A 21,945-nucleotide genomic window follows, 5' to 3' on the forward strand; every position below is an offset into this window, starting at 1 on the left:
TAAGTTGGGCATTTGGGGGAATGTCACAGAGAGGGTTATTAGACATTGGAATGGACTGCCCAGGAAGTGGTGGAGTCACCATCCCCAGAGGTGTTTAAGGAAAGAATGGACATGGCACTTTGTGCCAGGGTCTAGCTGATGTGGTGGTGTTTAGTCAGAGTCTCAAAAGATCTCAGTGGTCTTTTCCAGCCTAATTGATTTTGTGAAACAAAATCCTTGCTCACCCACTTGTTCCTCTTAATTTAAAAACAAATATGGACTCAAAGTTGGCAGTCACACAGTGCTTGGGGGAGGAATGGTCCGTGTTAGACAAAGCATGGTGCTCTGCTGTGATCCTGAAGTGAGCAAAGTTGACAGCAGTCACTGACTGAAAGCTAAAAATATATATAAATATTGTGGAAATAATATATAAAAATATTTTTAAAACATATAAATAAACACTAAAAATATACAAGTTCTGTAGGCCGAATCAGATTTGACTAAGGAAGCATTAGATGAATATAGTGGTTATATCTGCCAAATTGTATATGTGCTCAAAACTACAAAAGAACAAATTCAAGATACAAGCACAGGAATTCAGTTTGTGTATTAATTACTTGTTTTTTTTCCTCCAAACTGCAATATTTTGAGGACCTGACTTTCCTAAGTGCTGCATGAGTACCAAAAGTGCCTGCTTAGATGGTGCCATGCACAAAGGCACCTAAAATCCTAATGTCCTGTTAAGTGAGCCTTAATTTTCAAAATTTTGCTCTGTTTTCATTCTATTCAAAATTAGATTAGTTTTTACTAATTGTTTCTGGAGGTAGTTCTCTAGAACTGTTGTAGGAGTATTGTAATCTATTGATTAAAGGGGAGTGTGCAAGTGTTTCATCTTACAAAGCAATACTTGGCATGGCTTTAGAGCAGACTCTCTATGTGGAAATGGAATAACTGCTTCTGTCTTCATCTATCTGTAATGTATCTCTCTATTTCAACTTGTGAAAATTCATAAGATTTAAGTTAGGGTGACAAGCTGGCCTTGATTTTGTTCTGGTTAATTTTTTGCAGGGATGAAAGCTTTTATTAGAAGTCTTTCTCATGCTTACCTGTCAGCTCTAAAAATCAGCTTCCAATCTTGTCTGCTGCTCCTTCTGATGGATTATTATTTTTAATAAAATCTCAAACCCTTATTTCCTTAAAGAAACCTCACAAAGCCTGTCATATGCATGTGAGTTCTTACACCCCTTTTTTCCTTGTAAATTTTGTCTATTTCCCTGAGACATATCACCTTATCTGGAATAGCATCTATGTATTGTCCCTTGCAATCAGTTTTACTTTACTCAAACTTCTGTCTTTCAGATGAAGGTTGTGCAGATGAACTTGGATCAAAGCTACCACAGCTTTAGAGATTCATACAAAGCCTTTGTCTTACCTGATCTTGTTTCTTGGTGTTTAAAATACATATGATTCTTTTGAACAGCGACACAATAAGATACTGAATCAGATAAGAACAGATTGCAAATCTGGGCTGGGGAAAAACAACCTGTCATTGACCCCTGTTGGGAGACATCTGTTAGCAAAAGCTCATATAAATCTGTATTTGTTTTATAACGCAGTTTTGCAAATGCCTGTGTGCCTTTAATGCTGATTTGAGATAGGAAGCAACTTAAAATATCTTAGTCTTGATATAATTGCAGAAACTCATAATGCACATGGGATTCTTTTATCTGTTCTTGCTATATTGTATAAAACTTTCTTGTTTTAAGGTTGAAAACTTTGCCTTGTCATTTCTTCCTTTCTTCCTGATGGTAGGAGGATGAAGATGAAGGGTGGCAGTACATCTAAGGGGTAGCAGCTGCAGGGGTGAAATATTTTGCCTAAAGAAGTACTTTGTGGGTAGAAATGTACAAAACGATTACAATCTTTAAGCTCTACAGTTCTTTCTGTTCTGTCTCGACAGGAAGTATTATCTGTCAAAAACTGCATTGCAGTAATCTTTCACTTCTTTGTTACCAAATGTCTGCAGTAATCTCAAAGTAGTGAAATAAATGTAAATTCTTTCTTCAACTGAACCCAAGTCACTTATGTTTTCACTGTGATGGCAGTAGTGAAGCTTTAGCTCAGATTTGTAATCTCTTAAATGCCAATTACTCAATTAAGTCAGTATTTTTGCCAGAATCTTTGAAGAATGCTTTGCTCTTTTTTTGTTTCAGTTTTGCAGTACAATAGAAAATTGTAAGAAAAATGTGAGTTTGAGAAAAATATTAACCTTGTTAGCCTGTAAAGAATGTTAGCTTTTTTTTCAAAAATGGTAATTTGGGTACCTTGATCTTACAAGAGACTTGATTTCTGATATTGTGATAGAGACAATGGTGGGAAGGTTTGCTTTTAGTTTATCTGTCTGTCTAGCTAGCTAGCTACCTACCTACCTAAATACTTTTTTTAATTTAATGAAGAATATTGAGACACTTGGCTCATTTGGATTCTTTCTTTTTTTTTTTTTCCTGTACTGGTATTAATAATAGTAATATTTTATCAGACTCTTTAGGTCTAATTAACATAGGTCTCTTCTATGAATTTCCTCCACAGTGAATGAGAGAAAAATGTAGAAATCCCTTTGGTGCTGTTGCTGCCAAGAGAGACTTGATAGAAGTGTCTAGTGAATAGGCATGTAGATTAAAATACATCTCTAAGAATTTATGTATTTTGGCAAAGTGTTTCATTGTACTACACTGCAAACAGAGTTATGGCAAAAGACTTGTGATCTTACAACCTGATTTTAAGAGAATACTAATGCTGCTTTAAAAAAGAAAATATATCAGTCAAATTTCAATTCTCTAAGATAAATTTTAAATCAATTATCATTATGTTATAGTAAGAGGAGGTTAATCTCAGGCCACCTATCATAGACATTCCTTACATCCCAGGAGGTATAAACAACTAAGATTATTTTAAACTTGCCTGAGTGACCATCTCGCATTCAGTACAACAGTGAGAGTTTCTACAGGCTCAGGATTTGCCCAAACCTGATTTCTGACCCCACAGATTCATCATCTTGTCCAACCAAGAATTGTTGTCACCCTTTTAAAGCCTGTTTTAGTACTGATATGAGAAAACAATTCTGGGTTTAAATCTGTGTTGTCTATGTGTTTGGGCTTTCTTCTTTCTTTTTTTTTTCTCAAGTTGCTGGCCAAGGTGACTGATCTTTTACTTAAATGTAGTGAAACTACATTTCCTGCTGAAATACTCTGCATGAAAGGGAATGAGACCACTCTTCTGTCCTCCCTGAATTTTCTTGCTTTCATCTGCTACATGTACATTGATACGCTATGCCTTTAATTTTTTGGGGTTTTTTTCAGAGGAGGCTTGACTTGACTGTCAATTTACCCAAGGCAAGTGAGTCAAAAGGAATTGTGTGTTTCAAGTAGCTCCACAAAAAAGGGCTTATATAATATTATGCATGTGCCAATAGTAATTTGAGAAAGAAATGTTCTTTTTTGAGATCTGAAAATATGATCTTAGCCAATAGGCCCCATTGGGAAAGCATCCACTATTTTATCTGTAACCTTTGCAGACCAGAACATAAATTTGATTTGTCTTAAATGGTTTCCCCTTATACTCTGCACACGTTTTGAGATTAGCGCTTCTGGTTCTCTTGCTTTATACTGTCCTGAATCACAAGGCTGATCTTCTAGTTCTCTCTCTGGTCATGTTCTCCTGTACAAAACACAAGTCCTCTTTTGTGGCAGACTATGAAACACTTCTTGGAGTTTTAGTTTAATGAAGATCTTTATTGCTTTTTAAGCAGAAAGAATTCTAAGCTACTAATTTCTTTGAAATTGATCATATGATCAATCTTTAAGAATGATTCGGCATATTACTGCAGTGGGCTATTAATATTTTCTTCTGTGACAACTAGGTAAAGCAGACAAGTGCAATATTAATTTCAGGTAATCTATTCAGTGCTGTTGAAAAATATACAGAGCAATTTCTGCGTCAGCAATGCATTGTGAGATACCCAAGAAGGAAAACAAGGTCAGCTTGGTTTTAATTACTTGTTCAGTTTGGTTGTCTTGAAGTAGCTGTTGAGTTAGGAATCTCTAGAGGATTTTCAGTAGAAAAAAGTCTCAGGAATAGGCTTGGAAAATTCTATGTAGTCTCTGGGTTACTGCCCTTGTCCATTTTACCTGCAACTGCTGCAGAGTTTTCCACCCCAGCCACCCAAGTGGCCTTTGGTCAGCCATTCTCACCCAGGTGGCCATGAAAGAGCAGAGCTGTCTGCTCCTCAGGGCACAGTTACTTCTGCAGTGCAGTCTTCCTTTGAGTAGTACATCTTTATTTTCTCTTTGGCAGTAACCTCCCAGTACTAATGCTCATTATTAATTACTGCAATCAAAGTAAAATTGCTTTTTATGGATTGGTTCTCAGCTGCTGATCAGATGGACAAGGTTCTGGTGCAAATGAATGCCAATTTGAAGGGCAGAAAGACCGTAGCTGGGATCTAGGTGTACTTAAGCCACTACTGATCCAAATCTGTGTCCCACTCAGTCCAGGCTGGTAAAATCTGTGATTTGTGCTTCATTTTGGACTTAGGTCTTATAGCTGAAGAGAAATCTTGCAGAAAGAGGGGTAGTGAGCAGGAATGTCTCTGGCTGCCCTTCAGAGAGTAACTGAATGAGGGCAGATGGTGCTTGTCTCCAGCAACCAATGCCACCCAAGTTAGCAGATACATTTTGCTTTGCAGTGCTCTCTGGTGTACTCTACAGTTGTTAGAAGATCTGGCATAGCCAAATGCAATGTATCCAATACAGATGGATTGTACTAGGCTCTTTGGTAGTTGTACAGGTTTGGACTGTTCAAGGAAATCTGACGATGACAGAGGCTTATAAGAAATATGGAGAGAGACTTTTTAACACGGCGTCTTGTGATAGGACAAGGGGTAATGGTTTTAAACTAAAAGAGAGTAGAGTTTGACTAGAAATAAGAGAAAATTTTTATAGTGAGGGTGATGAAACTCTAGCACAGGTTGTCCAGAGAGGTGGTAGATGCCCCATTCCTGGGGACAGTCAAGGTCAGGTTGGGCTCTGAGCGTATAGGAACCTTACATAAAAATAACTGTTGGGAGCTTATCAGTATGTGAACTCTAAATAAGAAAAACAGGATGTGTACTGGATAAATAAAAATTAGAGAAAGCACCTGTCTAATGTTACCTCCCAAAATTATCAAAATGAAATGCTATCTTACACTGCCTGTCCCTACAGACAAGTGATATAGGAAGGATGAACGTTAACTATTTTCCCTGGAAAACATTTTCAGCTGTGGTGCAATAACAACTGGGCTGTTTGCTGCAAGCATCAGTGCAGCTGTGGGTAACTGTGTAAACTCAGCTGCTCTTCTGAAAGCAGAAGGTATCTGCTGTAAAAAAGGCCTTAATCTAGGAATTCAATAGGATGGTAAACTTGAGGAATGTAGGCTTCTTGCTGACCTTGCTTACTCTCCAGGTGTTTATATCTAAGTATTTTGTGCTCAATAAGTTTGACTTGTTGATAAAGATGGATTAAGGAGTGTAGGGTTATTGTTGCCATCAGATCTGTTTCAGGGAATAACTGAGAAGTTGTCATAGGGGAGCAGAACCAAAACATAAGTGTAGTCACATGTGGTGAAATCATCATTCTGATCAGCACTTCATGAAGAAGTCAAAGATGCTTTTGAATGAAGGTGCATTAGTAACTTCATATGAACTCTATTTTCATCAATTGCCTCTGCTTGCAAGCTGATGTATGTGGTAAAATCGAAACCAAGTGTAAATGATCCTTCAATACTGGTTCCATTTTAACTTGGAATTGCTTTTAATTAATCAAGAGACTGACATTTGAAACATCTGGATTTACTGAAGGATGTAGAGGCTTCATTTTTAACTCACACTAGTAACAGTCAGAGTCCCAGATGTTTGATAGTTGCTTTTTTCATGCTGTGGATAAAGCCCTCTGAATTTGATGTAGTTATGACTGAGCAATTGTGTGGGTTTGAAAACCAACATTTATAGCTAAATCAGACTGCTCCAAGTGCTTTATTTCTTCAAGCTTTTGCCTCCTCAGTGGTTGGTCTTGTGACTAGAAACAGTTCAAGACCATAGTCCCAAAACTTGTGTTTGCAGAAGGCTATTTTGGAGGAAGAACCAAAGCCAGAGGTGTCTTAATTCCCTGAGCTCTCTGCTCATTTTGGTAGCACTGCACATAAATATAAATTTAAAGAGTGTCAAAATAGTTTCACTTTTTGGTGCATACCAGGCATAACTTGTCCAGCAAAGCCAGGAGGAGTTTGTGGCTGTCACCTGCAGCAGCAGAAGGATAGGAGGAGCATTGGGGATATGGAAGTGAAGCTGTGGGCTCACTGGACTCTGGCTGAAGTCCCTGTGTGCTTCCTGAGCTCAGGTGCAGTCATTTACTTGAACCTGGTGTCTTCTTGTCAGTGCTGATGGGTTGGTTTTCTCAAAGGCAGGTACTTTGGAGTTTGGGAACTGGCACCTGTGTCTTCGCTTTGCCTTATGCAATCTGAACTATGCAGAAGTATTTAAGATCTAGGAGGAAACTGCCATCTGTTTTGTTTCTTCCCATACTTTCTTGGCATAATCTAATCTCTGAGTATTATTGTTCAGGAGGAGTATCAGAATCACATTCAAAGTCAGGGAGATGTCTTAACACTTGCAGAGAGGGTCAATCACATTTTGTTATTGTCCTCTCTATATAATTAGTGTGTTTACTCTATGGTATATTTGGGGGAGGTGGTTGTGCTTTTTGTTAGTGGTTTAGTTTTTGTTTGTTTGTTTTCCTTTTTTCACTTTGCCAGTTGACGTTTTGTAATGTGACCATTTGCTTCAGTGCAGCAAGCTTTTGATCATCTGCTCTTGGTAGTGTCAGAAGAAAGGGGCTGAAAGGTTATGCTAATGTCTTTCATGTGGCAACTGAAGCACTTGGAGGTGTCACTTCTGGGTCCCTCCTCTTCCAGTTGTTGGTTCATTTTGTCTCTAGTTGTAAGACATATGTCTGTCAGCATGTCTGTGCAGTGAGCAGCATGGGGGACCCTGATGATAACAGGGATGTGTTGAACATTGCTCAAAAAAAAAATTAAATAATTAATTTAAAAAAGAATTAAAATTATTTTTAAAAAATTAACAACTTTTAAAATAATAAATTTTAAAAATTAAAAATTAATTCATACTGATACATGTCTGTTGTCCTAAGATGGCTTTTTTATCCTGCAATAGCAAAATGATTTGATAATTTTTGTCTTTTAAATGGTAGTAAGAAGTAATTAGAAGTTAAATACAGAATCAGATCTGCCTTATGCATGGTAAGTCTAGTGCTTCATGATCAAATGTGTGCTGCACTGGGGAATAGCTTTGATGAAAAAGTGGTGCTGGAGCTTTCTTCCACATCCGAAAGAGGTCTGGTTTTGCTAATCTATTTCTCCAAATTGGCCAAAACCCAGATTTCTCTCAAGCTCTTTAAGTAAAGTATATTTATGTTGCTAGCAGTCTGTTACATTCAAGCTTTTTAAGATTTTTTCTTTTTTTTTCACATTTCATTGCATTCTGCAGTTGGATGATGGCCCCAATTGTACATTGCCACTGAACTGTAGCAACTTATTTCTGATGTTGATATGTTGGAATACAGTGTGATATTTGAGTACCAGTATTATGCTCTAGTGAACATGATGAAATCACAAATTACATACTTCATAATATATCTCATTGAAATGAATATCTTTTTCCACCCTTAATATAAGTAAAGAAATGTATGCATCATAAAGATAATTTTTCTGTCAACTGTAATGAGAAACTCTTGATCCTTCACTTTTTTTGTATAGTTTACAAATTTTTGTTGCTTTGGGAAGGGAAGATTCAGTGGGTGTATCTGACAATAAGGAGGAGAAAGACTAAAGTAAAAGTTCTTAAAAATCTAGCAATATGTTGACCAGATTTCTCAACTTCACAAAACTACTTGATTGCTTTTTACTGTAGCAGTATGAGGAACTTACCTTTTCTTGTGACTGTAGAGAAAGACTGTATGAAAAAATATAAGAAATGGAATACTCAAAAAAGTTAAAGTTATTTTCATCTATAAATTTTATTTATTAATATTTTTAAATATCTTATATTCAGCATTGCTGAATTATTATTGACTTAATTTGGAATTATGGTGCTACTTATAGTTTGTACACTAGGATTGTAGATGTATGAAGTGAAGTACCTAAAATGGTTGGATACTTTTGCAAATGTTGGTGTTGCTCTTTCTTGATGTTTTTCATTAAGGTATTTAATGTGCATAACTTTTCTCTGAACCTGCTGTCTTAAAATGAAAAATTTTGTTCCATATGCAAAACAAAAAGTGCTTTGTAGATGTGTGGTTGTAGAGGCATATTATTTTTTGTCATATATGAAAATGCTAAGAATTTAACTTAAACGTTTCTAATTCTGAGGTGCCATATAATATATATGTAGCTGCAAATATCTGGCGTGATTTTTGTTAAAATTCAGTAGAAAAGATGGTCTATTGCACTCCTGTTACAAATTATGTAATTAGTAACTAAGGTGCTTAATTCAGTACTTCAGCTTGGGAAATGTCTTGACCCTTAGTAGTGTAATGTGTAGTTGCCTTTAAAACTGAGATTTAATTGTTGGAAGGAGAAACTCAAAGTATTTAGATTTTCTGGCAAAAACCTAGAGCACACACGTGTTCTGTAGGACTGAACAGCCTTCTGCTGGAAAGCTGTTTGGAGACACATCAAGAAGTACTTGGAAGTGCCAGATGCATGGCAGTGGGATTCCTCTTGGCTTTCACAGGAGTGGCAGACCAGCCTTTGACAGTAACAGCCCGGTACTGACTGTTGCTAACAAAACTTGGTTTGCTCCTGTTACAATGTCTGTCCATCAGTTTTAGCAGCTCTTGCTGTCCAGAGGTGTGGATTGATCATTTGCTCATGGCTCATACCTTCTGTCATAGGCTTCCTCCTGCTAGGAAGGTAGGTTTCATCACTTGGCCGGATGCAGTCTGCTAGTCTTTCAATAAAAACTCAGAAGGAAAATATTTAACATCCAATTTGTGGAAATGATTTAACTTAATACAGAATGTAAGATGTCTTGTTGAACATGTTTTCAAAAAGAAACTTAGCTTAGAATTTTGAGTTTAAGCTTAAGTACTGAAGAGGTTGTGAGAGAAGATTTCCCTGGTTATGTTGCTTCCTTAAAAAGGGAGCCCTTTTCACCCGTAGGAAAGGCTGACACAAAAAGATGCAATTCTGAAGAGTTTGTGTCTCAGTAGTTAATGCATATTGTGAAACAGTACAAGATACCTGTCTTGCTTTTTACACAAGGCCAACAGTGGATTTGAATAAAGTTGAGCATAAAAATACCAGGTAGTATAATTATGGCACTGTTCTTTGTTCATTTGTCCAAAATTATTCCCTCTCCTTCCCTTCTGTTGTCTTTCAACATTAACAGTTGGCTTTAGCTATAAATTTTGGCATTTAATGTAATATGAACAGCACTGTATTTTGGTGTCATTGTTTCCTGACTGCCTTCCATTCATTAAGTATTTCTGTTGTCTTCAGTTCTCATCTAAAAATCCCACTGAATTCCTATCTTTTGCCTCTGAAAAAATAATGTACTCCATTTTGAAACTGTATTTTCCTTACTTATTAAGAAGAATATCAGCTGTTGTGTGGCTGAGCATTGTTCAATGTTTGTGGGGTTTTATTGTTAATTTTTGTCTGAACCACACCACCTCTTAGAGAAGTAGCTGGCTGATCGTTTTTGTGACTTTTCTTATACAGAATTTGGATACGTTATGCTGGATACAGTATCCAGCACATGGATTATGGTGTGATTCTTCAGGATTATTGCCATCCATTTAAGCAGCAGCTACGGAATAAGAATGTATCAAGGCAGCCTGTTACTATTCTGAGGCTTAGAGGTGAAGAAAGAGGGAAGAGTGGCTCCTTTCACTGCTTCCTTTCTATGTTAAGCTGTAGTACTTCCCCCATGCTGACTATAAATAGGGCATGAACTTCTGCCAAATGGGGAGCTGTGGCTGCAGTGTATCCTGGAATGTTTGGACTTTCTCAGTGTTAATCTTTATAGAGTTCTTAAAACTTTTCATTGCTATTATGTGTACGTAAGTCAGTATCACTACTAGAGCCTATATGGTCAGAGGTCACAGATTTCAGTATGTATCTTCAATTTTAGAAAATCCAAATAGTTCTTCTGAAGTTGGTAAAAGTGAAATAGCTCAGGTGTTTCCTTTGGTGTTTTAGACTTTTTGGTCCAAGTAATAACATTATCCAAAACCTTATATCCTTGTTGTGTTGTACTCTTCTTTACCTTAGTTTTACAATTCAAAAGGCCAATTTTAAGGGCTTTGTAATGTAAATGATAGCTTCAACTGTGTGTGTTCCCAAACCCAAGATTTTCCAACCGATTAAATGTTCTCCCAGATGAGGAATTATGACAATTTTGAAAAAGCAGTCTTTGAGGAATGTCTGCTTCTCTGCTTCACTCTTCAAGATCATAAAGCTTTTATTTCCCCACTCCCCCCCCCCATCCACCCCTCCTCCTTATCTTTATAAGTGATGGAAGAACTGTATGACTTTATTTTTAGGCAGAAATCTCCGCCTCATTTTGCAAGTTCACCTAGCCTTCCAGCCATCCTACTCTACAGCTGTCACAACAAACTTTTTTCCAGTGCTATTAAACGTATCAGACATCACTCTGCAGCATGTTAGTTTGTTACCCTGGGGCGTTTCAGTCTATTCTCATGTCATCAAAACCACTGTGTGATTTCAAGATTTCTTCCAGTCCCTGAAGGAAAATCAAATGGTGGTTAGGAAACTGATAGATACTGTGCAGATATAGCGGATTTCTAGCAATTAAGTGGTTAATAGCCTCTATGTATTGTTTTCATTCCTCATTTCCCATAACCATGACTTCTGTGAACTCTCTGTATCCTTTTGTCTGTATTTTCAACTGGGATTTTGGGAAAACTTGGCCACACTGGAGAAGAAGCAGTGCTCTAGCTTTGTTTATCCTATTTTTATGCCCTCTGCTCCTCTTTCTGTCATCTGATTGTTATCTGTAGACAGTAATCAATCAGACAGTAATCAGTCTCTCATCTGAGAGATTCTTCTTACTCTTACTCTTTTCCATCTGTAACATTTAGGTAATTTATATTGTAATGTTTTTAATGGTAGAAATGCCAATTAGCCTGATTAAAGTTTGGATGTGCTTTTCTTTTATATCAGGGCACCATTAAATATGAAAATCCCGATGAGCTTGCACTTTAGCATCAAAGACAGCAACTAGGTACAGACAAGTTGGCCATACAATAAGTAGAACTATCCTTAAAGTAACTACTAATAAATGTATCTTCTGACACCCTCTGCACTGCCTGTATTGTAATGTGCTGTACATTTCATTCTTTCATACTAATTTGAGATGGAAAATACTTATTTTCTGCCTTCACTTTATCTTTTCCTTCTACATACCTAGAACCTTTCTCCCTTGATTTTTTTAAAAGCCTTTCAGCTTGTGTCTCTGGTCTCCTTTCATATTCCAAATCACACATCTAGTTTGAAAGACATCTTTTGAGCTGTAGTCCAAAGTGCCATTTTAAGCAGGGTCAGCTGCAGCAGGTTGTCCAGGCCCATGTCTAGACAGGTTTGGAATATGTCCCTGTAAGGACACTTCACAACCTCTCTGGGCAGCCTCTTCTAGTGTTTGACTACCCTCACTTAACAAAACAAAAAAAAATAAAACAGTGCATTCTTGTGTTCGGGTGGAATTTCATGTATTTCAGTTTGTTTCCATTGACTCTTGTTCTGTTGGTGGGCACCACTGGAAAAAGAGCCTGGCTCTGTCTTCTTTGTTCCCTCCCATCAGGTATTTCTATCCAGTGATGAATCAATCCTTCCCTCTCCTGGAGAAGAAAATAATATTTTCTCCAGACTGAACAGCTAAAGCTCTCTCAGCCTCTCCTAATAGGGATATTGAATACTCCAGTCCCTCAATCATCTTTGTGGCCCTTTGTTGCACCTTCCAGCATGTCCACATCTCTCTCATACTGGGAAGCCCAGGAAAGAAGAAATAACCCAAGTATGGCTTCTCTAATGCTGACCAGAGGGGAAAGATCACATCCCTGCACCTGCTGGCAACACTCCTGATGTGCAGCCCATCAGGTGTTTGGTCTTTGCCAACTTGAGCTTTTGCTGACTCATTCTCTGCCAAGTCCTTTCCAGCTGGCTATGCCCAGCCTGTAGTAGTGCATGGAGGTTAGTCTTCCCAAGATGCAGGACTTGTTGAACTTCATGGGTTCCTGCCTGCTTCCTCACACAACCATTGAGGACACAGCCACTCTTCCCAGCCTTCCCATCATCGGAGGCCAAACTCTGTCCAAGCATCCAGATTATTAATGGAACTTCATAAGAGTTCTGGACCAGGTATGGACTTTTAGGCATCACCACTAGCTACCATCTGCCAACTAGATGTCACTTAGAATCCTCTGAGCTTGGTTGTTAATTTGATTTTTGAATTCACCTCACTGTCTGCTCATCCAGCCTGTACGTCATCAGCTTCCCTGAGACCTTTATGGAGACTGTCAACTGCCTTGCTAATGTAAAAGGGAAACAAATCCACTGCTCTGTCCTCATCTACCAAGCCAGCAATTTTGTCCTAGATGGGGATCATGTTGATTATGCAATTTCCCCTTTGTAAATCCATGCTATTCTGAGTCACCTTCTTGTCCTTCATATGTGTGGAAGTAATTTTCAGGATTTTTCTCCTGTCCACTTGCCAGAGCTTGGTGTGAGGCTGACTGGTCCATAGTTCTTATTGTAGTTAATTTTATTTCTTGTCCTCAAAGATAGGAGTGATGTGACAAGAGTGGCCACACAATGACATCAGCTCTCAACATTTGTGGGTACAACCCATGAGGCCCCATGGATATGTACAGTTTGTTTAAGTGCTGCCTAACTTGGTCTTCCTCACTCCAGACTTTCCCTTTTAAATGGTCTGCTAGGATTTTGCAGGGAAAAACCTCTCTCTGTGAACTATATTCAGAGCATTCCTTTCCTTCTGTATGGACCCAGGTGCTACTATGGCTGGATGCCCTCTTTCTGCTTCATGAACAATGAAACACATTGAACAATTTTGACTGTCCTGTTATTTTTTATTAATTTGGCTGGCATGGTGAGGTTCATTTGCTGAGTCTTAACTAGTTAGATGTAGAAAAATACGTAATCTCCTTTGCTAACTGATTCACTAGGGTGATAAATTTGCAGAGACTGGGAAAACAGATGTTTGATTCTTTCTCTGGACTAGCAGGGAGTGATTCCTGTATTGCAGTCTGAGTATGATGTTATTTTACCAGCATGGAAATATTTCAGATAGCTGCTTTTGAACAGATGATTCTGGAGTGTTCAAGGAAAGCATAGTAAATTACATTCCTTTTTTTTGTTCTTGACCAGGGTTTGAATTCAGTTATGTTCCTCTTACAATGCATTGGAGACAGTGAAATTCTGTGCAACACAGAAGTATGTTACATCCACAAAAGTTGTGGAAACATGTCTGTTCTCAGTGTTTAGTGGGAAATTCCTGGAAGAAGTCTGTCTCTTAAATGCAGGCCCTCTGGGGCAGCCTTTGGAGTGAGGATGCTGCTGGTTTTGAATGAGGCTAGGAAGAACAAAGAAAGCATTTCTTAGTTAAGGGAAATGTGATAACTGCAATTGCATATGTCCATTGAAAAAAATGCATGAAGTTGGTAGCTGGGGGCTCTTTGAGGTGGCCTGTGCTATTTAGAAAATCCCTCTGAGTCTTCTGTGTAACAGCTAAGTGTACCTGCTTTTTCTGGTAGATTTTGCAAACCCTTAAACAAACCTCCAAACATAAAGTTTTTGGAACCAAGTCTACAGAATTATTGTCTGTAGACTTAGTTTCAAAAACTTAATCCACTTAAGCACTTACCCATTTTCTTGCGGGCTTCTTTGTGCATGATGAACTTTGCAAAATCAGAGAGCAGGCATGGTCATCCTGAGAAAATGACTGATGTCTCTAGAAGAGGATGTCTAAGAGTATGTAATTAACTGGTTAAAAAGTACATGAATAAAGTGCAGAGCATAGCAAGAAAAACACACCAATACTCTCTGTGTAGTATAACCACAAATAAACAGTAACTCAGACTATAAAAGGCATTTTGCAGTTCTCAGGCAGTATCCTGAGATAACCCAAGTCCCAAGTCTTCTGCTCCTGGTTGCGTAAGACCTTTGCCCTCTCTCAGAGAAATCTCTGTGATAGATTTATTGTTCACAGATTAAATAAAGGATTTTTTTGTTGTTTAGCAAAAATGATGCTTCACTGTGAAGAACTTATTACTTCCATGATCTCAAGTTTAGGGGACATTTGAATAGTTAAGGAGAATTACCTTAGTGTTCTTCTATTGCTAAAGCTATTGTTTAAATTGCTGTTTGTGAAAAGACCCATAAAGGTCTATGGAAGGCTGTCAGTTTGTGTTGGTTATCATATGAGCTAAGCCTGGTGATTCCAAAATGATTGCATGAGTGGGTTTTTTTGGGTATTTGGATGGTTTAGTTTATTTGTTTGTTTCTTAATTCTGGTGTTTTATGGATCCTAGAAATGTGGTTAGTACTTTAACTCCTTCTCTGTCTTATTTCTGTATTGCACAGCCAGTGTTTCACATGGCATCTTATGGGTGCATGCATGGTGGACTATCCCCCCTTTTTGGGAGCTGATCAGAAGCTCTCATAAATGTCGTGGGTTGTCCCTTCCCACAGACAGCACAGGGAGACAGGACGTGGGGGTTTCGGTCAGTTCATCACTGAGATTTTCTGCTGCTCAGGGAGATGAGTCCTTCCCCTGTGAGGCCCTGGGGTCCCTCCCATGGGAGACAGTTCTCTGTGATCTTCTCTGGCGTGGGTCCAATCTCTTGAGCAGCAGCCAAACCACACCTGCTGCCCTGTGAATCCCTCCCATGGGCACACAGTCCTCCCAAAACTGCTGCAGTGTGGGTCTCTCTTTCCATGGGGTGCAGTCCTGCAAGGGCAGGCTGCTCCAGCCTGAAGCAGGGGCCTGCACTCTCCACTGGGTCTTCCACTGGATCACAGCCTCCTCCAGACATCCACCTGCTCCAGCATGAGCACCTCCCCACAGTCTGTGGGTGGATCTCTGCATCCCTCATGGATCCCCATAGGCTGTGGGTGGATCTCTGCATCCCTCATGGATCCCCGTGGGCTGTGGGTGGATCTCTGCATCCCTCATGGATCCCCGTGGGCTGTGGGTGGATCTCTGCATCCCTCATGGATTCCCGTGGGCTGTGGGTGGATCTCTGCATCCCTCATGGATCCCCGTGGGCTGTGGGTGGATCTCTGCATCCCTCATGGATCCCTGTGGGCTGTGGGTGGATCTCTGCATCCCTCATGGATCCCTGTGGGCTGTGGGTGGATCTCTGCATCCCTCATGGATCCCTGTGGGCTGTGGGTGGATCTCTGCATCCTTCATGGATCCCTGTGGGCTGTGGGTGGATCTCTGCATCCTTCATGGATCCCTGTGGGCTGCAGGGCACAGCTGCTTCACCTTGGTTCTCACCATGGCCTGCAGAGCAATGTCAGCTCTGGTACCTGGGGCACCTGCTCCCCTCCTTCTCCACTGCCCTTGGTGCTGACATGTTTCCCTCACGTGTTCTCACCTCCTCTGATTAGGAGCAAAAAACCTGTGACTTTGTTTGGATTTTCTTCTTAAGTATGTCATCACAGCAGCGTTACCAACCTCTCTCACTGGCTGAGCTTTGGCCAGCAGCATGTCCATCTTCAGAGCCATCAACCATTGGCTCTGCTGGACATGGTGGGAAGCTTCCAGCAGCTTCTCACAGGAGACATCTTTGTGGCCCTCCTGGTGCGAAAAACCAGGCCATGCCAAAACAAAGCAGGTACAAAAACTCATGGGTTCAGATAAGAACAGCTTAGTAGATGAAAAGAAGTAAAATGTTATAATAATAATTAAAAAAAAAACAAAACCAAAAACAAAAACAAGAAAAACAAGTGATGCACAATCCAGTTGCTTACCACCTGCTGATCAATGCCCAGTTTTTCCCTGAGAAGTGATCAGGCCCTTCTAGTCAACTCCCCCAGTTTGTGTACTCAACTTGGTGTGGAATATCCATTTGGTCAGTGTAGGTCAGTGCTGCCTCCCAGCTTTTTGTGCAGCTCCTCATTCACACAGCATGAGATGCTGGAAAGTTCTTCATTTAAGGTAAGCACTGCTTAGCAACAAACAAAACATCAGTGTGTTATCAATTTTATACTCATACTGAATCCAAACCAGAGCACTGTATCACTTACTAAGCAGAAAATTATCTCTATCCTAGCCAAAACCAGGACACTGGAGGCATTGGATCTAAATCTTAAATATTTTTAGTACAATAGAAAGTACTTTTCTGATTATGAAGATCGAGATCAGGAAGAACTTTTATTCATGAGTGGTATAAGAAAAGTTTTTGTCTAAAGATATTTGATTTGGCACTTTGAAAAGTCCTGCTCCTAAGAGAAAGGAGATGCAAACTCCTCCTACATGGGAGCAGCCCTGGATTTTGATTCATTGAATAATGTGTTTATTTAAAGAGATGCAGCATTCCAAGGATATTTCTAAAGACCACAGTGATTGTGTCCAGGGTCTAAGTATCTTTTTCATTTGCTTTCAATAACTCTGTCTTCAAGTTGAGCTTACTTTCTTGCTAGTTCTGATCAAAGCATTTTCATGATAAACTAATTTCTTTTCATTTCACTTCTGTCTGCCAATCCAAATAACTTAAAAGTATTGCTGATAGGTGTATGATATATTTAACTTCCTTTTTTTTTCTTTTTGCCTCTCTAACAGGCCATCTGTGTAAAAGAAGAAAGAGAAAAAATGAAGCTCTTATTCATAATATTTCTCATGAATTTATTACACCAGTATGCTGGGAAATCTTTGAGAAGAGATGGAAGTTCCCTGAAGTCATTTGAAGACATTAAAAATGAGATAGCTGGCTATACTAATATTGCTAAGGCTATTATTGATCTTGCTGTTCATGGAAAGGCTCAGAACAGATCCTATGATAGATTAGCAGTTTTTGCTGACACCATAGGACCTAGACTCAGTGGTTCAAAAAACTTAGAGGCAGCCATCAAGTATATGTTCAGTGCCCTGCAGAAAGATGGGCTGGAAAATGTGCATCTAGAGCCTGTGAAGGTACCACACTGGGAAAGAGGAGAAGAGTTTGCAGTGATGCTGGAACCAAGGAATCACAGCATTGCTATTTTGGGACTTGGGAACAGCATTGCAACTCCTCCAGAAGGTAACTCTTCCTTTTGGAATTACATGTGACTTGCTTTTTAGCATAAACTGTATTGTACCCCTAATAACTTCTCTCAGTAGTGAAACTGTGGTTTTCTTCTTGCTGTAATAGTCCTGCAAAACAAGGTGCTATTTTCCTGGGACTTTTCTATATGGCATGGTTGTGACTGGTGCAGTTTATATTAATACAGTTTGGTTGAACAGACTTGTAAAATTGGAGTTGATTCCTGAACTTTCCATTAAATTTATACCCTTTTTTAAACACTGTTGAACGTCATATGCAAAGATTCTGGTCCTCCATTGTGGTCAGTAGGAAAGAAGTTCTCCATGGGGTGCCAAGTTGACACATGAGATCTCCTTCTCTTCATGTGCACTAGTTTGCCAGGCTCAGCCCTTCACTCCAGTAAAAAACAAGACAGCAGGAAAAGGAGCTGAGCTTGGAGAATTCAAGCCCCTCACTAAATGTAGCAGTCAGTATATCTGTGCGTTGTTCCCTTCCCTGTCTCATGCTCAGCTTGGAACTTATTGTTCACATTGTTTACATGCTCACTTTGTCACTTACCTGCCACTGAACTGTGTGTTGCCTTTTAGATAATCATGTGTGATATGTTGCTCAGGAGCAAGAATAACCATTAGCTGTTCTTAACAAGATTCTGGTCTTTTAAACCCTGAAATATTAGATTGCCTACAAACAAAATTATTTATAAGATTCTCTATTTGTACTTAGTGATGTGAGGCTTTGAGGATTGTTATTTAAAGGCCAGATGAGAACCTTCTTCTGTGACTGCTCTCCATAAAAAAAAAATATACTAAATTCTAGATCACTTCAAAAGCATTTGTATTCCTTTATGAGAAAATAAATTCAGTTTAGGAAATAAAAGGTAATGTGATACTCATAATTCTTTTATGAATTGTAAATTTTTGTGATAGGGGGCTTTCTGTTGCAAATGAAACTACATATAAAACTGTTATGTTTAGAAAAAATATATAGCTCATCAAAATGCAACAAATAAAACTGGATAATTTAAACTAAGCCTGGAATAAATTATACTTGGTTTCAAAATTGCTGCTGTGAATTTTATCTGAGATAGTTCTGTCATATTGAGGTAAACACATGCCTAAAATGCAAAGCAACTAAAACCATTACTATCTGTTTGTCCCATTATATGTGCAAGGTTTAGTACTTTGATAGGAGAAAATTTAGAGCAAATTTTAAGCCTACAACTTATTTTGTATTCTTTCCAGTCCTTATTCTAAGCTTCCTAAAAAGTAAGCTAAAATTAAAAGTTCTTTTTTGGTGTTAAGCAAGTGTTGCTGAACCTGAAAAGAGAACATGCAATTTAATTTTGGCAAACATCTTTACATCCTGAAAAGTCTGGTTTTTACTTCTCTTTCTTACTTGTGTAGTTATTTCCACTTGCCTGGTTTTACTCCTAGGTTTGCCCCTTTTTTCAGTGATGTTCTGAATTTACATGTTAAAAATACTCAGGCAAATTATGTCCTTCTTTCTCATCTATAAAGATCCTATATCTTGAAAGATGTGATTGTATTATGCAGTGCTGGTTCAAAACCCTCACATTATTCTTTCCCACAATTTCACTTTCCTCCAAGATCTGCCATGTTTCTGGAGAGATATATGTGTTGGTACTAGAAAATTTTATGGCAGTGAGATCTCTCACAAAAGAGTGGATCATTTCTCAGAATTAGTGGAATTATTTTGATTAAATTACTTACCATCTGATTCTCCTACCATTTGTGCCTGTCCTGATTTCTGCTGGTCTCCTCTCACTCTGTGCAAACTGTGCCAGGTTTTTGTGCTTGGAAGGTTGTGTGGGGTAGCTGGTCCCTGGTGAGCACTTGGCTCTTGTTCTTCTGATCACAGGACCATCCTCTTGGCTGACGGAAATGCCTCGTAAGAGCTGCTCATCATCAGCCTCTGCAGGCAAGAGAATTGGAAAGGCATGCTATTGAGAAAAGTGCCTGTCCTAAAGCTCTCACTCATAGCAAGCATGGAATAAAAAAAATATGTAGTTACATTATTAAAACCACTGCCTTATCACTTCTGAGGATTGTCACAGTGCCTTATTCTTAAGAAAAAGGGATAGGAGGCTGCCCTAAATGGCATCAGAAATAGTTGAACAATTTCCCTCATTGAGGGATTATCAGCAGTTCTGATACATCTTGTTCTAGCCATGAAGTTGTGGGGGTATGACTCTTCCTGTACTCAAAATAATGCAATTCAATATGCAATTCAATATGATGGCCTGATGCCAATTATCCTGTTGTTGCAGCACTGTTGTTACAGGGGATCAAACTAGAGACCTATGCTGCTGTGCTGAGCTTTGGCAGAGGGATTTTTTAAAGGCTCGTCCGTCCTTCAGATGTTGGCTCTCTGATGATTCTTTGTGGACTGTGCAGATGATTCCTGAAGTTGTTTGCTGTTAGCTTGATAGTTAATACATATTTTAAGTCAGTGTTCCTGTCAGAATATATTTCAGACCCCTCAGTTTACAAACCACTGTCTTGATACAGCCCAAACAGATCCCTTCTTTAACACTACTGATGCCTTTTAGAGACAGAGTTGGGGTTCTTTTCTTTTAAGGTCTAGGGATGGGGTTAAGATGAGAAGGGCTTACTCCCCCATCCCGGCAGGATGTACAGGAGACCATTTCTTGCTTTTTCATCTTTTCATTTATGTCCTGTATTCCTCTCTTCCCATGATTTGCCCCCAGGCCTGTGACCTGAGAAGCTAAGAAAATAGGAGACATTGGCAGAAGCTTAAGACTTAGTGCTGGACTTGGTGGCCTTTGGTTCTCTCAGAGCCCCTCCTGAAGCTCAACACCCCAAGCAAGTGCTCTGGAGGGCTCTTCATTAACATGGCAATAGCCTAACAGCAATTAGAAACCAGGTGTCCTGGGGTGACTTTATGATGCTTGTATCCCCAACTGTCTGTTCTGTTTGTGCTGGATATTGAGTTCTGCACCTTTAAGACTGGTTCTGAGAGGGAAGAAGTGCACAGTTTGTTTTCAGAAACTGCACTCACTCCTCTGCATTCCTGCTCCTGGACTGTGTTGTCTGCAGCACGGATAAACAGTGAGAGAGAGCTCTCCATTGCTCTTTACTTAAGTGGGTTTTTTTTGCTAGCTGAGGCAGAGAAGTTCCCTGGACTGTGGTTTTTCTTTTTCTTGGAACTATTCAAACCTGCTCTGGACTGAAAACCCAGAAAAACACTGGGAGCTGACGCCTGTGGCCCACCATGGCCCAGGACACAGCTTTCTCCAGCACAGGAGGGACTGATAAGAGACTGAGCAAGCCAAGTTACACCCCATGACAAGGACTTTCTGAATTTGCCATCTCTTCAGAACAGCAATAAATTTTATTGTTTAATATTATTCATTTTTTATGCTTGTGAATACTTTGCTTGTTAAATAAACACTTTTTTCCACTTTTCTCCAAGGAAATCTTTTCCTAAACCAGCTGGAGGAGGGGCCACTTGAATTTGCTGTCTAGAAGGACCCCATTTGGAGGTTTCCTCCCAAATTTTCCCTAAACCAGGACACCTAGCTTTGGATGTTGGAAATTCGGGGTTTAATTTCCCTTCTGTCCGTGGCAATTCAAACCAGTGTTTTCAAAGAGTGACCCAATGGCTAGAACACATGCTGAGGTTGGTTACTTTCCATTTCAGCATACACCATGTGAGTGTAGAGAAAATCCGCAACCCTTCAGGGCAGGAACAGGAAGCCCTAAATAGCAGCAGTATTTTTAGCTATGAAGTCCAAGCCAGTCCATTGACTGCAGGATACCAGGAGCGTCTCTTCCTGCAGGTCTTCTACCTCATGCCTGTGGCATTGAAACCCTATTGGGATGTGCACAGAGCTTTTCTCATTTATTTGACTTTATGAGATTTGCCCACTTTGGCTCAGATACGGAACAGTTGGATGATATGCAGGAGGCTTTTCAGTACCTTGTGATCTTGTGGATAAAATTCTACTTTCTTCTTCATGACTGGGAAATATGCCAACATGTCAAGTTCCTGGATTCCATCTGATTTACACAGCAAAAAAGCAGAGCACAGAAAAGGTTAGATTTTTGTATTGAAGAGGAAAAACCTCCAACATTCTCCTTCTCCAAGTGTATTCCAAGATATGAAGATGTTGGGTCAAAGAGAATGTTTTCACATCCTTTGATCTCTTTAGAAGAAGGGAGTAACTTCACTGCCTGCTTTAGTGACAGGGAGAGAAGAAACACGAAGCAGAGTGACCTGGATTTCCAGAAATCAGCAGGGTCTGAAAATAGTCATCACCTTGAAGAAATGGATTCCTAGGTAGCAAACAGGATTGAATGATAGAACATTTTGGGAGCTGGAAAACTGGAGATTTATCATATTTAGTCAATGTCCTTGTCTCACTTCCTGTGTTTCAACACTGGCAAAACAGAGATTTATATATATATAGAGAGAGACTATGTTGATTTCTGGTGGTAGTGATTATATCCCACAAATATAATTGTTGCTTTGAGAATCCTGTAATTGAAGGAAAGTGGTAGTTTAGCAGATGTTTGACCATAAAGTA

At 39.3% G+C, this 21,945-nt stretch overlaps 1 protein-coding gene across 3 annotated transcripts in view; it reads left to right on the top strand.

Moving 5' to 3' along the window:
- Positions 1–21,945, top strand: part of CPQ (carboxypeptidase Q) — a 146,929-nt gene that overhangs the window by 1,677 nt on the left and 123,307 nt on the right. For all 3 annotated transcript variants that reach the window (XM_077782816.2, XM_085572363.1, XM_085572364.1), the window contains exon 2: positions 16,919–17,375. In XM_077782816.2, coding sequence (XP_077638942.2) covers positions 16,949–17,375 — 427 coding nt within the window. In that variant the 5' untranslated portion in view covers positions 16,919–16,948. The remainder of the gene's footprint in view (positions 1–16,918; positions 17,376–21,945) is intronic.

Source organism: Lonchura striata, chromosome 2, assembly GCF_050655825.1.
Source record: "Lonchura striata isolate lonStrDom1 chromosome 2, ASM5065582v1, whole genome shotgun sequence".
Classification (NCBI taxonomy): Eukaryota; Metazoa; Chordata; class Aves; order Passeriformes; family Estrildidae; genus Lonchura; species Lonchura striata.